Raw genomic sequence first — 18,059 nt, forward strand, 5'->3', positions numbered from 1 at the left:
AGATTTTGGGGATATCCTGTATAACAACATAAAATGACATGATGTATAACCTAACACAGTAACATAATATAATGTCACAAAATATAATGTCCTATCAAATACTCAAACTTCAAAAGCACTTGAATAAATTATTCATACTTTCTGTAATGGCCATAGTTTTTGCAAAATGGGCAGCTCACATCCTTTGCGATGATGGAAAGAAAGTCAACCATGGAGACAGGAAAATCCGTGTTCAAAATCTACATCTGGTATGTTACAATTCAGGGGAAAAAAATCCCAAAGCTCACAATGTCAGTTCTCAGGGCCAAAGCTGTTGTTTAATCATTTTTAAGATGTATCTGATTCTATGGATGCCATTTGGGGTTTTCTTCACTTGCTATTTCTTTCTGCAGCTCATTTTACAGAGGAGGAAACTGAGGCACACCAAGTAAAGCGACTTGCCCAGGGTCACACTGCGATTGAGTGTCTAAGGTCATATTGGACTCCTGGCTCCAGGCCAGTGCTCTGTCCGCTGTGTTCCCCAGATGCCCTAATAGGGATTAGCACCAATTAGGCCCAGGCAAGTCCCTGGTCTAGGACTCCTCATCAGTAACACGAGGATAGGCTGACCCCTGAGATATTTTCCAGGTCAGGCTCTGGGAATTTGTCGATGTTTGCTGCTGGTACCCACAGGGAGAAGGAAACAAAAGTACCAAAAGTGATGCTCTCTGAGGTCGTCTTTTGGCCGAGACAAAGCTTGGAGTCTCACTTTGGTCTCAAAACTCTGTGACCATAGATGAGTTTATTCAGCTCTATTCCAGACAATTCCCTCAGACTGTATGTTATGGTTGGCTGGCTGGGCAGCTCCCACTGTGGTTCAGTGGACTCATTTTCCTGAGTTCCAGGCCAACCTCAGACACTCACTAGCTGGGTGACCCTTGGGCTAGTTAACTAACCCTGGTGTCTCAGTTTCCTCATCTGTAAAATGACTGGAAAAAGAGATGGAAAAAAAAAAAACAAATAAGAGTCGGGAAGATCTGGACTGAACTGAACAATAATAACTAAACCACTTATGGTTTATGGTAGCAAAGCTTATGCATCAGAAATGGTCTGAGAAAAATCCCTATTCTAGACCATCTTAACCCAAAAAATAATCACCTTTTGGAAAAGAACTACAAAAGCAGATTTACAAAAAACAGAACAAGAAAAACCTGACATTTAGCTCAAATTCCTTTCTTTCTATAAAATCATGATTCTTCGAGGAAATGAAATTCTCCCCAAACACCTAATTCACCCAGGAGGGGGATGTCAGTAATCTCCTAGGTACCTTCCAATTGGGAGACCGGAAGAGCTATAGGTCGTGTGTAGAAGCTCTCCTTGTATGATCCCCTCTCACTCCCTGGGAAACACCCACTTTCCACAAAGGGAATACTGATTACTTCTCAGGTTCATTGGAAAAGAAATTCTATTTATGGATACAAGATGACCACCAAGATTCTAGATTCTCAAAAGAGGACAGCAGATCTCATGTTCTTAGGCATCAAGACCAAATAGAGCTGCAGACTCTCATGGCAAGTGGAAACGCTCCCTGATAACCATTTGCAGTTCTACGTCTTCCGAAAGCTCTTCTATCACTGGAACCGCCAAGGAACCATTTCTGAGATTGGTGGACCTCTATTGGAAACCCTTCTTCTTATGTGCCATTCAGTCATAAATCTAATTAATTAATTAATTGAATTAATAAACTAAGGTGATATAACACTAAAGAGAAAGACCTGGATTCAAATCCCTTCTGCTGGAGCCTTCTCTTAGCTTCAGTTTCTTCATCTTAACATGAGGTGGAAGAGCAGATGCCATACAAAGCTCTTCCCAATCCTTGATCTGTGCAATACATCACTATAATTAAACCATACTCCCAACCATGATCTCATTTATTTATCCCCTTTGAATTATTCTTCAGAGGATCAGAAGATGCTGGAACTGCAAAAGACCCTACAGATGACTGATGGTTTACCTCCTTCATTTCACAGGTAAGTGCCCGCCTAAGGTCACAGCTCAGAAAAAAAGCTGAGATTGAAAGCTCAGTGTTCTGGATTTCAGCCCAAAGAACGCATCTTTGAGCAGCATTGTCTGAAAATTGTTCATATTCTCCACGTCCTCACAAACAAGAAAGGTAACAGGTGATTTGGCCGATTGCTACACCCGCGGACCTCGTGTACGGAGGGATGGCGAGTGAACATCTGGACCTTATTCACAAGGGCCCTACTGGACTTACCAGCAGCAGAGAACAAAGTGGACGGTCGTGCCAGGTCATGGGGGTGGTGGATGGCTCCGAAGAGACTGGGACCTGGTGGGCGGCTCAGGAATTCAGGCTTCAATCCGAAGTCCAGTTTATGTGGGTCTGATTGCATCTGTTTCTGAAAAAATAAGAGGGAATTGGAATGAACAGTTGAACCTTACAATAGTGAACTACAATCAGCTTTTGGTCAATGGTCCTCAGCACCAATCACATTTGAGCTTCCCAAAGAGTGACAGGTCATTTTATACTAAGGGCCTGAATAGATATTAAGGAAATAAAATGTTTAATCTAATGATGGAAAATTAAAAGATGGCGGCAATCTCTATGCCATGGGACACTTCTGGTTATACCAAAGATATGGCTCGAACATAGGTGGCTTTGCAGTTGGAATTAAGACATTGTACAGCCACTTTCCAATACTAAAAAATTTCTAATAGTAAGAATTGTTAAATAGTCATATATTAAATAACCTTAATTATAGTGATAATTAAATAATTTTGATCCAATAACTTTCTGAGGTCGGTGTCAAACCCCTTTTAGAGAAAGGTTATTTGTGCAGGGTTATATTGCTAGCAAATGTCCAAGGTTAGGGTTAGAAATGAGGAGGCTTTAGGGGTCACCCGGTCCATTAACCTCATTTAACTCAGGAGGTTAGGTGATGAGTGGTATTCCATGGCCAGTAAGTGGTAGAAATCTCCTGATTCCAAATCCAATCTTTTCCCCTCACATCATCGTGCCTTCTTTTTGTTTATTTTCCTTTCTCTGAAATGCCCACTTTTATCATGTTTTCAAATGTAGCGTATTCAAAATGCTAGTTTAAATAGGGACTCTTAATGGAGGCATAATTTGCTGTATAAATGAATAGCTTAGACTTTTACAAGAGCATGATCTATTACGATAAAACCAATATATATTACAGTGATGAAAAATTCTCATGTGTGCCTACGAGCCAATTTCTCAAAGCTCATCATCATGTAGAAAAAGCAAAGTGGGGTCAATGGTTGAAAATAAAATAAGAATTCAACAATTTCATGTTAAAGGGCTAGAGCTGGACAAAAGCTAGCATGATCTCCATTGAAAAGCCCTGAAAATCACGCAGAGAGACCTCCTACTATAATTAGGAAGAATTAAAACCCCAAGCTAAGCTTTTAATTCACTAGCGATCGGAGGGGGGGTGGGAAGAGAGATTATCTCTTGATCACCCCTCCCAATCTGCCTGCCAAATAAACCCTTTCAATATTACATGGTACAGAGCACAGTTCTATTAACTACAACTCAGGTCCATGAAGCAAACTGGGACCCAGGGATTAGACGCAGAGAATTTACCAAAAAGAAGATGAACATAGCTATCTCCTTTTAGAAATGTCTTTCTACTTGAATTGCAGCAGATAAAAGTTGTCAGTCAGCTTTACTCTAAGGAAGAAGGAGCTAGACCAGGTCTGTCTAGAATATTCTGATTTTCTTACTAAAATTAAAAGGATGCCTTGAATGTAACGGGAGCTTACAGAGTCCAAGGGAAGTATCACTAGAGAGCACGTTTACGGTGCACTTTGGAAAACCAAAGAGCAGGACAAATGAGTGGCAATGAGCTATAAGCTTAAGAAAAGTCGAAGGGATTTCAAATGTGGAACTCATAAATGAATACTTGAACCGTGGAAACATAACAGGACCTAAGGGGCTGAGTCCCCAGAAAATTGTCATTTTTAAGACCCTTCCAAGAGAGAGAGCTTGCCATCCAAGAAAGCAGCACATTCATGCTCTGACAGCCTAGAAAGTTCTGACATACAGATCCAAAGTCGGCTTCCCTGCAACATCCATCCTTTAGTCCAACTTCTGACCACTGGAGCTACGCTGACTTAGTCTGATCCTTCTCACACAACAGTCCTTCCAACATTAGCTAGAGAAGTTCCAGTCCCCCTGGGACCTGTCTTCTTCAGACTAAACAAACTGGCTCCTTGGAGAGAATTGAGGATTTAGAGCTGGAATGGATGGGGATCTTCTAATTCTTGTGCCCTGCCCCTTAGGCCATCCCTGCTTCCTTCAAATGTTTATGAGTTCAAGTCTCTCTCTCTCTCTATCCATTGCTCTTTCCTCTCCTCCTTCTCTCTCAATCTCTCTCTCTCTCTCTCTCTCTCTCTCACACACACACACACACACACACACACACACACACTTACTTAATAATAAAATTCCCAAATATACATAAAAATTTAAACCCACTGGGTACCATAGGGATTATTGGCTCTCCTGTTTTCTGAGCTATTAATACCAACTAGGACTGAATTGAGAGGTACCAGGATACCTCAGCTAGAGGCTGACCTTGGATCCAGAAAGCTGGGAGTTCAGGGCCAGCTGCTGTTAATAACTCACTTGTTTTCTTGTGTGATTCAACTTTTTCCAAGCCACAATCTGAGGTTCTAAGTTATACATGAGTCGTCAGTAAGCCCCTTCTCCCCCAATCACATTTGTCTCATTACTTGAATGATTCATAATGAATCCAAACCCTTCTTTATCATTTCGTATAACTTTCCCGATGTCATCTCTATTTTTAAAAACTAATCATTCACCCTTTGCATTCTATCACCATCTGCTTTTCTTTCTGATCTCAAACACAGATTATAAAAAGTGAGCCTTTGTCATCCTTAACAACTTCTACAAGCCCAGGCTCATCCTGCGGTCTTGAGATTTCCTGAAAACTATGTTGTTCTATGTTTTTGCTATTAAAAAAAAATTCCCCCTTGGCGTTGTTTTCATTTTCCATGTAAGGTCTTTTAAAGGCTGAGCTCAGTGAAGGGCTCTAAGGAGTGTGTGCTGGTAAAAGGGTAACACTTGGCTCTCTGAGGAGAAAAGTTAAATCTTCATTATTAATATTTTTCATCCCTTTATTAAGTCTAGATAATAAAAAATAAAAAACATAAAAATCCACCCTTGATTTATAGTATTTGTTTATTTCTGAGGCACAAATAAAAAGTTCATGCTGAAAATTTAATAATTAGCTCTTAAAGGTTGGTTCAAGTGGGCCCACAAAACCCCAGGCTCTTGGAACAAAGGCTCTAACTTGGGTGTGTGTCAAGGAGGACATATTCTCAAATAATATTTTTAAATTAATATATAATTACAAGCAAACAAACAAACAAAAAAACCAAACCCAAGCCCCAAAACATACAACTCTCCAATCTCAAGTTAAGAACCTTCAAACAAGTCTAATTTTTTCTAGAATCACTTGTAATGTTGGCAGTTAGAGAGTGTCACAGAGCTCCCCAGACCTGACCTCAGGAAGCTTCAGGCACTTCCTGGCTGTATGATCTTGGGCAAGTCAATTAACTATTTGCTAACTTTCTTCATCTATCAAATGAGGTGGAGAAGGAATGGCAAACCATTCCAATATCTTTGCCAAAAACCTCCAAATAGGGTCATGAAGAATTAACCATGGCTGAAATGACTGAACGCCCAAAATTTCATTTTTAAGACCCTCTCAAACTGTTTTCCCTTTTAAAGTTTTTAGGAAATGCAGCTATAACTTATATGAAATTTCTTTATTCTGCTGTCTCAAGGGTCAAGGCTATCTCTGCCAACTGTCCTTCACGAACAACATCAACTCCAAGATGACACCATCACTTTTTCAGGGTTCCCCTCATATTTGTTTGTAAAAATCCTCAAGGTTCTTGACCACTTGCTCTATTTTCTGACAGAACAAACCATCAGTGAGGAATGCAAAGATGCTTTGCTCAGAAACTCTAGCAAAAACAGTCAAAATCTGTATCAATCTATTTTATCCCTGGGTCTGCCAGCTTCGGAAACTGATCTCACCATCCATTTCCTCCCTCTGGCCAAGCGGTCTGTAGATACTGCTCTAGTGTCATTTTCTCTGATCTTCACCCAAATGACCTCCATTAAGGAAGCCTTATGAACATTGGTCGGGGAACTCAAACTGGACCGTAACTGGTGACATGCCCTAGCCAGGTCACTATGGGTAAGTCACAACTGCTGAATCTCGGTTTTCTCGTCTATGAAATGGAAATAATACTGGAGTTTCGAGGATATCACTTTATACACCTGAATGCACTATTTAAAAGAAACTAATTATTGTCAATCCTGAATACCAAATGCCATCTATTCTTTCTGTTCATGTCACATATGGTACTTTCTCTTCCAAAAGAGGAGATTCGATTAGAAGAAGTGAGCAAATTTTTCCCTTAAGTCAGTTGAAATCTTTTTTATGGCTCTTCTAGGCATATTATCCGTCCATGGACGAGCTGTCCCAACGACAGTGGGATTCCATTATGTGCTAAGTAACCTGCTCCACTGGAATTCAGGTTCTACTCTGACAATATTCTGGCCGTGTGACCCTGGGCAAATCACAGAATCTCTGAAGGGTTTGAGCAAGTCTTTTAGAAGAAAAGAAACAGGTGTTAACTAAGCACTCACGATGTGCCAGCATCACACTATATACTTTATAAATATCATCTCATTTGCCAATAATAATAACTAACATTTATATGTAACTTACTATGTGTCAGGCATTGTGCTAAGTATTTTACAAATATTACCTCATTTGGTTCTCACAACGGCCCCCCCATTTGACAGATAAGGAAACTGAGGCAGAGAGGGTACAGCGTCACCAGGACTTGAACTCAGGGAGACGAGCCTTCCCGACTGGAGGCCCGGCTCTCCCCAGCTGCCCCCTTGTACTTCTCACTCTTTCCCCGTCACGGTTTCCATTTGTCAGCCTCTCAAACACCCGCCATCCCCATCTCCCTTTGCCTTCACAAATCCTTTTATTTCTGAGGGGCCCCTTATGGATTATTTCTTCCATTCTATCGAGGAAGTTTTCATTCTCTTTAATAAGCCACAGCGCAGAGCGGTATCCCTCCAGAGGCGCTCCCTTTCACCTTCTCCTCTATCAGAGAGACCACCTTGCATCTAACAGACATATGGTTGTTAAGCGCCTTTGGCAGGAAGACAAATAACAGAACAATCCCGCGCATCCCTGGAAATTTCGATCACAGCTCTCCTTGGGCACACAATATCCAGCATACTTATTATGAATTTTCTCCTTGTACTCGGCAATAGGCTTTTCAGGGTCTTTGCTTTGAGGGCTCAATCCATAGTTAAATACTTTGAGATCAAACTTGGACAAAAGAATCATGAGAGAGGAAAATCACCAGGGAACTTTTCTCTTTGTTTCCTAATTTTCCTGGAGGTTTCTGGTCACTGAGCAGTTTTTGTAGGTTTTTCAGAGGCTGCAAGATGCATCGCAGTGCAGCAAATGGAAAACCCTGAATGTACTTTTAGCCACTTGCCAGCTGTATGATGCGAGGCTGTTTTGACCTCAGTTACCTGATCTATGAAATGGGTTTGTGTAAAAGCCACGTATGAACTCTGAAAACTAATGAGCCTTCTGTTCTGTAAGGGCACAAAGAAAAGGCTGCAGGCCCTCTGAGCCTATTATGCCCATTATTACGCCTCCCATCCCGCCCCAAGACGGTTCCGTCGACCGTGAGATCCTGGATTCAGGGACCAAACTGACCTTGACTTTCTGCTGATGGTGGTAAATCTGCCAAGCAATGTGAACGTGCATTGCACACCATTTCCCTGGTTTCTGGAATAAGAAACAAGAAAAGAAGTTTCAGAGAAAGTGAACTTGCACCCCGTGAAGCTTTCAGAGGCAGAGTTATCGGCCGTGAGCTCCCCCATCCTCCAGTAAGCAACAAGGGCACTTTGTACTTCAAGAGCGCTCTACATCAGCGGCTCTGGAAAAAACCCACACAACGGCCACAAAACCCGCCAGGAGAGGATCACAGAATTGCCTCCATTCATTCCCCGGTGAACCTGAAAAAAAGCTGGCCACTGCTCAAAAAAATTACGCTTGATGAGGACCTCCCCAGATCCCAGAAAGAAAAGCCTGGACCCTGCTTTGTGCTTCTTCTTTCTTTCTTTTCTGGTGCCAACTGGCATAAGCAGTCACTGGCAGAGGAAGGATTTCCACTTAGCCCAATGTTGCTATGCTACTAATTCCCATCAGCCTCCATACGTAATACAGTAGTGTCTGTGAACCGAAGCAAAGCCAGAACATACAAAGCCCAAAGTAAATTCCACGGCTCCCCCTCTTCTTCTTTCTATCAAGGAAGCAAAAAGACAGCCACCATATTGATAACAAAACTCATTTTTCCCATTGTTTAGCCCTGAATTCTAGGACTTTGCCGAGGTTGAGCATCTCCCATTTTTCTTGGATAGAGTTTATACGTGGCTGGAGCGTGAACTCCATGTGATTATGGTCTTCCTTTGCCCGGCACACAGTAAGCACTTAATCGATGCTTGCAATCAGACTACCCTTTCTGATGTTCTCATTTTATCTGCACCAGGGAAAACGCACTTTCCTTCCTCTGATCACCCCCATTCTCATTGTCTGGAAAGCGCCCCTTTGTGTACCGTCTATCTCTCCCTCCTGTCCCTTGGAATCTGGCTCATGTGCTAATAGGTTGCTCGGTAAATGTGTTTGTCATTTCACATGTGAATGCTCTGCTTCCCCAGCTGGATTATGGGGTACTTGGGGCCAGGGACACATTCTGCTTTTGCATCCCCTTTCACACAGTCCCTATCTAGCCCAGCCCTTGGTAAATGCTTAGGGAAAGTTAACTGGCTACCAAGATCAGGAGTCTGTCTTTATCTTGACCAAAGCTGCTGGTCTGTATGGCAGGGCAACAATTTTGCAATTTGGACCTGAAATCCAAGCCCTTCTCGAGTTTTTAGTTTCTTATCCTTAACTGAAGAACTCAGGATCTCCTTACAAACAAAGAGAACCAATCAATATTGACGTGACATCTCAGGGAGACTCTCCTCTCCTCCTCCATCATCCCAACCAATTTGTCCACCAATCATGTGCCAAAAGAATGGTTAGACTTGGCTTATTTCAACAATGAGGTAATTCAGGCCAATTCTAGTAAACTTGTGACAGAGAGAGAACCCTATGCATCCGGAGTATGGGGAACTGAGTTTGAAGATCACAATTTACTATTTTCACCTTTGTAGATGTTGTTTAGTTGCTTGTTTTTTTTTTTCCTTTCTCATCTTCCCTCTTTTGATCTGATTTTTTTTTTTTTTTTGTGCAGAACGATCAATGTGGAAATCTGTCTAGAAGAACTGCACAAGTTTAACCTATGTTGGATTATTTTCAGTCTAGGGGAGGGGGAAGATAGGGAAGGAGGGAGAAAAATTTGGAACACAAGGTCTTGCAAGTCTGTCTAGATGAATTGCACAAGCTTAACCTATATTGGATTATTTGCAGTCTAGGGGAGGGGGAAGATAGGAAGGGAGGGAGAAAAATTTGGAACACAAGGTTTTGCAAGTCTGTCTAGAAGAACTGTACAAGTTTAACTTATATTGGATTATCTACAATCTAGGAGAGGGGGAAGATAGGGAAGGAGGGAGAAAAATTTGGAACACAAAGTTTTGCAAGTATGAATATTGAAAATTATCTTCGCATATAATTTTTTTATTACACCTTTTTATTTTCAAAACATACGTATGGATCATTTTTCAACATTGATCCTTGCAGAACCTTGTGTTCCAAATTTTTCTCCCCCCCTTGTGTTCCAAATTTTTCTCCCCCCCCCCCCCAGATGGCAAGTAATCCATATATGTTAAACATGTTAAAAAAATATAATTAAATCCAATATATGTATACATATTTATACACTTATCATTTGCACTGAAATAAAAATAAAAAAGCTATTACCAAAATAAATAAATAAATAAATAAAAATTAAAAAAAAAAAAAAGGTTGGGAACAGAAAGAAACACATCCCATTAAAAGTCTGCCCACTCAAAGGTTCCATTGGCTTGCATCTTCAAGCAATGGAAGCTTGAGTAAGTTAACAACTTGGGTCCATTTTTTTTTCTTTATAAAATGAAGGGCCTTGACTATATAATCACCCCTAACTAAAGGAATTTCTCAGTAAAAAAGTTTGAGTTTACAAGAAAGAAATTCGTTCAGATTTTAGTTTGACAACATACATATTTAATCAGTGCCTATCAATGCTTTTATAGAACTTAGCATCTTAGGAATATGGCATCACGGTTCTAGACCTGAAAGGGATCTAGTCCTGCCCTTCATTTTGCAAAGGAAGAAAATGGTACCCAAGGAAAGGAGACTTTTCCAAGTTTATACACAGGTTGAAAGCAACAGTTCAATAAATTTTGGTCACTGGCAGTGATGGCAAAGCTTCCTGCTGAAAAGCAAAACTTGGCAGGGACGACTTTGCCTGATTTAAACGAAGAGCTGAGTAAATATTTCTTGACTGACTTAATTGGGGAGTCAGCAACCAAAACCAGGCCCTGAATACAGATCAATTTCCATTTTCCTATAGCAAAGCTAAATTAAATCTTCAGCCAACAGTTTTGTTTTGTTTTGTTTTAGAGCTATTTTCCCCAGTCATGGGAAGTCCATTTGGTAATGGAGCCGAGAAGATCCGAGTTCCAATCTTACTTTCTTTAGCACATTCTGGCTGTGTGATGCTGGATAGGGAGCTACTGGGTACATCCACAGAGAGGGAGGGAGAAAGGTATGAATCCACTCACTTCTTAAAAACCCTAACCTTATATTTTTAAGGAAATGGCATTAACAACAACAGCAGTTAAGACTCTGGGCTACATGAAAACCATCCGAGCAGAGGAATCCCTCTCTCCCAGCCACCTGCCTGACAGACCACTTTCTTGATAATGGATTTGTGTTTCAGAGTGGAAGCAGAGAAAAAGCATTTCTGGAAGATGCCTTACCCTTAACATTGGCCTGAACGGATCTGTCAACTGTGAAGAGAAAATGACAATTTGGTTACATGCCTGTCACTCAAACAATTGCTCTAATTAACAAATTTGTATTGCTTCATTAGGAGAGGAAATTAAAATGTTAGAATTTTACTTTTAAATGAAGCCCTTTTGGAGAATAATTAGCCCATTTTCACAGTATCTGTAGAACTAAGTGCCCAGCTTCCCTTCCCCCCTCCCTACCTCATGAGCCATGAGCTACACAAACACAAGCCGGTTACGAAGCAAGTCTTCTCAAACTACAACTACAACTGGTGGCCAGGAGAGATTATTTGCTTCAAAATCAAAAGGAGAGCTTGCCTCATATAGACTAAAGGGCTGAAATCTCCTCCCATAGGATATAAACCCCTCTTCCAAACCACAACAAAGGCTTCCTGAGCTCAAAGGGCACACACACAGAGTCTCACAAGCTCTCGGCTTGGAGACTCAGTCTACCTAGCACTTACAATGGGGGAGCACACAGACAGTAGAGACAGGCTGTTGCCAAGAGAACTCTTAAAGATCATGGCTGAGAAGCTGGTCCCTACAACTACCTAAGCCCCAGCCCCTCATCTGAATACTTGGCAAAATTCAACTTGACTGGACAACATTAGAAAATCTCAAGAGACACATTAAAACACAATAGAGATACTTATAAATCTGAGTCATTTCTGACTCCAACCTCTGGTCATCAGTCACTAACTTCCTTTTGTCTGTTAGATAGAAAAATATTATTGGGGGAGGGAAGGACAGCATTAAAAAAAGTAATCATTGATGTACATATAATAAGCATATTAACACAAAAGCCCTCCAAGTAGTCAATGACTTACAAATATACCCATCATATCTCTGCCAATTGTTTCCTGGGGAAGGGACAAGGGGGAATGTCTCTTTGTTCTAGGTTAGAAAAATAAGGCACTGTTATTAGCCTTGTAGAATGCCTTTAGATTTCTGGGGAAAGCTGGATATGCCCCAATGTTCAGTGAGGACAGAGGTGATTATAAAAACAAAAAACCCCCCAAAAAACAGCTTATTAAAAAAAAAAAAAAAGGTTATAGTTTTAGAGCTAGAAAGCCAATTCCATACAAAGTCATTTGTTTCTGGTCATCCAGCAGTGAAATCTGAACCCAGGGTCTCCAATTTGGCCTCCTAACCCACCATTCTTTCTAACAGTTGATATGGATTCTCTGTGTAAGGCATCTTATAGGGATTTCTTTTGAAAGGCAGGAAACAGAAGAAGATGACAAAAATCAGGCAAGAGATTGGAATAAAGTCACTCGGGGGAGTTGCTAAGGAAGAAATTTAACTAGATGGGGAGCCCTATTTCCCAGGTTTGGACCTTTCAAAGGAAACCCCTCTTTTTCCCAGAAAAAAACTATTTCCCACGGTACCTCCTACCTGAAGCAAAAGTGACCCAGGTGGCTATTACTGGAATAGACATTTTCTTTCAGGGACTGAAATGGATGATAAAAAAAACATTTTTTCTCTGAGCACATGCAGGTGTCTTTGAACCTACCCTCGGGTCTTTTTGTAGGAGAGTGTGAGGGACTGTCCCAGGTCGAGCAGCAACATCGATCGGATTAGATGTCTACAAATGTCACAACAGCCATAAATTAGACAAGATATTAGGAGGTGCCATGTTCTCTGCATTCTGTAAACAATGGCTTTCCATGCAGAATAAATGCCATTTTATTTATTTTAAGGTAAGACTAAATATTAATTAAATTATCTTTGAGGAGTCTTATATCTTTGCTTTATTTCAAATAAACTCACCAGAGACTGCCCTTTTGGAGGCTAGCATGAAACCAAATTTGTTAGAAGAGTGATGTGACCTGTTTTAATGAAACATCAATCACAGAAGCCTAGGATCACAGAGTTAAAGGAAGGAGGGATTCTAGGTTCAATCTCCTCAGTTTATAGATGAGGAAATTGAGAGGTGAAATACATGCCCAAGGTCACATAAGTGGTACATGTCAGAAGCAGGATTTGAACCCAATCTAATATTCTTCAGTCATTCAACCCCAAAGTGACAGTTTTCATGAGCTAAAGATTAAATTGTTTTTTTTTTCTTTTCAGCTAATTGCTAGACAGTATTCGTTCCCTTAATGTTTTAGCTTCTGTCTTTCAATTTTTTTCTTTTTCCTTTTTGCTTTATCACCAAAACAAGTCCAAGAAATGCTTAAATGAGCATTAGAACAATTTACGATATCAGGTGTCTCCCATCAGAGAACCTCGGAGTATTTTAGAGACATTTAGAGAGCTAACGTTCTGAATTTTAACTGGCATACAACAGCCAGGATTCACACACGGGAATCACTCATTAGCAATGGTGGAAATGAGACAAGAGAACTGGGTTTGGGGACCTCCCAGTTCGATCATTAAATAGTATATAAATGATTTAAAAGTAATTCGACTTCCTGAGTAAATCATTTCCATTCCCACCATTGCTCATAAGTAACTCTTTACTAATTCCTGTCATCAGGGTCTTACCTTTTGGAAGAGCACACGCTTTCCCCCCCCCCCCCCCCCATCCTGCCCTCACCCATAGCACAATTTCCTTTGTGAGGGTGCAATGTGGGAGGAGGGGAATGGGAGAAGGGAAGAAAGGAAGGAAGACATAATATCATCCCTATGATGAAATGATCAGGATATAATAATAACAGATATTTACATATTTTAAATGTATATATTTATATAAATAAACAGCATTTATAAAACACTTTGCGGTTTATCACACATTCTCTTGCTTATGACAAAGGTAGGTGCAATTACTATCATCTCTTCTTCCCTAGTTACTGTCATCAAAGGGAGGCTGAGGTGAATGACTTGTTCAGGATCCCTCAGCTGGTATCGATGGCAGCATTCAGATCCCCTCTGGTTCCAAATCTATGTTCTTATGAATATCTCTTTTAAACAATACTCTGCATCTTTGTGTCCACACAAAGACATGAACTGGCCTGGGAAAAGGAGTCCCTAAGGCTGGGGGCACTTCCGACAAGGGAGGGAGAAGAAAGGGGAGTGCTGGAGAGGGAGGGGGGATTAAAAAAAAAAATAAAGAAATCAGCTGCAGCCCAACTAACAATTAAGCTACAGAGTTGTTAACAGCCTGATTAGCATACATATGAAGAACTCCACTAATGAACTGCAATCTACATATTCAATCAGTAAGAAGGCCAAGAAGGACCTATTTCAACACCAGGAGAGACACTTCCTTGCACAGATGTAGTTTTCAGTGCGATTGGATAATTGTAAGTGAGGGAAAAGAGGAGAAAAAAGGACTAATTTATTAAATGACCTAGTACTCTGTTTTAGGGACATACATGTGAGGGCTGTGTTGCTGTCTAGAGGGGTGATTGAGGGGTTGGGGAAGCACGCTTTGGGGAGGGGAACCATGAAGTGGTCAGCCAGGTGAAAGATAACAACCTCATCAGTCTCTGATCTTGGAAACGTGGCCTTTGGGGAGAAATGTTGCTTTGGAAACAGAGCAAGTTTCCATAGCTGTCCATTTCAGTTCTGTTGTTTCAGAATTTTAGAACAATTCTCTTTTTTGGTAATCTCCCAGGTTCTGGATCTAGACTGAAGGAGATATCAACGGTCATCCAGACCATATTTGCCAATGAGGAAACAGAGGGTGACTGACCAAGGTCACCCAGTTACTATGTTAATTGTCTGCTCAGTTTTCTCATCTGTAATCTTAGGTCCCTTTCAAGCTCTGATTTTATGTTCCCAGCCTCCATGAGATTCCCCATCCCTGGTTTTCAGTGTCACCATGGAATAAGGGGAGGAGGAAATAAATACAAAGACAAGAAAAACCCAAACAAAATTCACTCTTTTATAGCCTGATAATTAAAGGCTGGTAAGGTCAATTTTCAATTGACAATGGCTGGCTATCAGAGTGCAAAGATGACTCCATGTTCTACTCTGTCTTGGAGATAAACCATCTTTGAAGAAAAGTTGCACCGGCCCTCCATGCTGTCTTTCCTGCCCAGTGCCAGCTCCCGAATGGCAACATGCATGGGCAGGGCAGCAGAAGCTCACTCATCATTTGTGAAAGTGGTGACCCACCAGGGCAGAATGCAGCTCGCACAGTCCCGCAAGGGAGCGTGTGACGAAATGGGTTTCCACTGCGGCACCTTGACAAAAAACACCCACCACGAGCCATTTTCAAGCACCATCTTCTCCAAGAGCCTTCCACTATCCCCCTTCCTCCTTCTTCCGTGTTGTACCTCTCTTGTGTGTTTCTCACACTGATCTCCTTCTATTAGAGGGGAAGTTCCTTAAGGGCAGGACCCAATTCTTTGTATGATCTTGGAGTCTCTAGAGTTAGCACACTTAGTGAGGGTCAGGATGGTTCCACTAATAATTTCTACTAATAAGGGAAATGGTTCATTAATTAATTGATTCACAGAATTTGAGGACAGGTTCTGTTTTGTTTTTTTTTATTCCAGGTCACTGGCACATTTTAGAAACTTAATCCATGCTTGCTGATTTTTTTTAATCGAGTGGTATCTTTCTCTGATGGACTTTTATAAGGATTTCTCATAAAAAGCTAGGTTGCCATGATATTTATGGAAGGTATATTCCAGAGACAATTGCATCCTGCCCCAAAAGAAATCAGGGGCCCATGAAATGTCATCGGTTAAGGTTTTTGCTGGTTAAATAAGAGCAAAATCTTTGTGTCTGAGCCCCAGGGGTCCTCCCTGCCAGAAGGGTCAAATACCAGGCTGCACGCAGACATTAGCATTGACCCGCTGTGCGTACGCTCAGAAATTGGTCTTACCTTGGGCTGAAATGCTCCTTGCAGGGACCCAAAGGGACCAGTAGGTGGGATCATAGGGGGGATGCCCGAGACGGCAGGAGGATATGAATGAAACAGCTACAAGCCAAAAACAAGGTGGGGGGAGAAAAGAGAAAAGACTGAATAGGAGGTTTGCAAAAGCCAACGGAAACCCTCGAACCCTCTACCCCTCACCCCTCACCCCCCCACACAGAATGACTTAGACATTAGCAAACTAGTGGGCTCCGTTCAGTGCCATTAGTCAAAGAAGCCCATGGAATGAACACACAGATGTGCCATGAATGTTTAACTTGAACAAGTTAAAAGTAGTTCAGAATTAATCAGCCAACAAATGATGTCCCGGATGAGGCCATCATTACGAAGGGAGCTTTTCTAATTATTAATTGTTAAATTGGATAGAAGTCCTAAATGGTTAGAGATGTTAATGCATATCAAAGGGGGGGGGGGGGGGGGGGGTGCTGAGCCAAATAAGATGCCCAGAAAATTACAAGTTAATTAAAAAAAAAGCAAGAAAGAAGCAAGTCTTTATGAGTTCCAGGATTTTATACCATTAAAACTCAATTAGTACTTTAGATTTTTAATAGTTTCTCTAGGAAATGAGAAAATATTCACAATTCTTGCTTCATTAGCTTATTCTGGTGGACTGTCTGACACTGGGGACAATTTAATTTCCTAAGATGATGATAAATATTTCTGGAAGAAACACATTTACTATGTTTTTTTTGTTTAAATGAAGTCCACCCATTCTCCAACAAGATGGAAGCCAGTGGGAGAAGGGAGCTACGCCTCCACAAAATACCGGCCTACAATAAACCTGATTTTTAAATATTGCTTTTGTTTTCAAAGAGTTTCCAACGTCAAATACAGTCTGGCTCAGCATGCAAAGCTTGCCTTTTTTGTAGGATTTAGAGGTTGGAGGGACCTTGAAAGGTCATCCAGCCAAACCCCTTCCTTTCAACAGAAGGAAGAAATATTAGGTGATTTGCCTAAAATCACAAGAGCCAAGTCATGGTCTACTGGCTCCAAGCGCCACCTTCTCTCCATGAAGCCTTTCCATGAGTCCTCAAGCTACTAGTATCTCCCCAACTGGTTTGCATTTTGATATTTACTCTGTGTGCATGTGCGTGAGGGCAGGGGCTACTTTGCTTCTTTCTTTGTATCCCTGGAGCTTAGCAAAGCCTAGTACACAATCAGCACTTAATAAATGTTTGTTTCTTGGATGATGATTTCCACTGCTGTTTCTAAACTACTGGATCAGTTCTAAATGGTGCCTACTAATCACCTAAGGATATTAAATAAATGTTATCGCTCTATTCAAAGATAAGGGGAATAAAAGACCATTTATGTGGTACTGAGGCAGATTTTCTTTAATGAATGGCCCACTCGGATGGCACACAATAGGGCCAATGCGACATCCAACAGGCTCAGAGCAAGGACACGAGTGGACAGTCGTGAGACATGCTGCATGATCTGGCCATGTCACCTAACTTCCTCTATCTGGCCTCTAAAAAGCTCTCCATATAACACTACTGCCCAACTCGGTCATTTTCTTACTCTTCTCCAACCTTCAAGCTCTTGGAAGATCCAATTACACCGGCCTGTTTGCAACTTCTCCAACACGACACTTCACCTTCTCATCCCCTCACCTGGCCTTGGAACAACTCACTAAGCTCAACAGGTACCATTAAAATCCTATTTTTAATGTTTTTGTTAAATGATACCTTATTCTTATTTAAAAAAAAAAAAAAAAAAAACAATCAAAAGTTTTTATTTAACCATTTTTACATTTAAATTAAACTTAAATTTCAAAATGATTTTCCTCTTAATTTTCAGAGCAAAAACATGTGAAAAGGCTCAGTTTCCTTGGCTTCCTTCAAAACCCATTTTTCTACAGGAAATCTGTTCTAGTTTCCCACCCCCCCCCCACCCCCCTCTGGTTATGTCAGGTACATTTCACCCACTCTGTGTCCATTTTCCAGTTACTGATACATGGTTTTCCTCCACTTGACTGGAAGCTCCCTGTGAATAGGGACCATCTTTCTAGCTCTTCAGAAAGACTTCTTTAAAAGCCTGTTGGTTTTTGTTTGCACAACTACCAAAGGAGAATAGCTAACCTCCCTACCCACTTAACAAATGTAAAGAGAACTTGGGAGAGTTCTATACACTATTCAATCTAGT

At 41.1% G+C, this 18,059-nt stretch overlaps 1 protein-coding gene across 1 annotated transcript in view; it reads right to left on the reverse strand.

Annotated features, from left to right (window-relative positions):
• Positions 1-18,059, reverse strand: part of AUTS2 (activator of transcription and developmental regulator AUTS2) — a 760,235-nt gene that overhangs the window by 13,748 nt on the left and 728,428 nt on the right. The window contains exons 10-14 of the mRNA XM_031968790.1: positions 15,864-15,959; positions 12,600-12,671; positions 11,057-11,086; positions 7,809-7,880; positions 2,255-2,396 (exon numbers count right to left, since the gene is read on the reverse strand). Coding sequence (XP_031824650.1) covers positions 2,255-2,396; positions 7,809-7,880; positions 11,057-11,086; positions 12,600-12,671; positions 15,864-15,959 — 412 coding nt within the window. The remainder of the gene's footprint in view (positions 1-2,254; positions 2,397-7,808; positions 7,881-11,056; positions 11,087-12,599; positions 12,672-15,863; positions 15,960-18,059) is intronic.

Source organism: Sarcophilus harrisii, chromosome 4, assembly GCF_902635505.1.
Source record: "Sarcophilus harrisii chromosome 4, mSarHar1.11, whole genome shotgun sequence".
Classification (NCBI taxonomy): domain Eukaryota; kingdom Metazoa; phylum Chordata; class Mammalia; order Dasyuromorphia; family Dasyuridae; genus Sarcophilus; species Sarcophilus harrisii.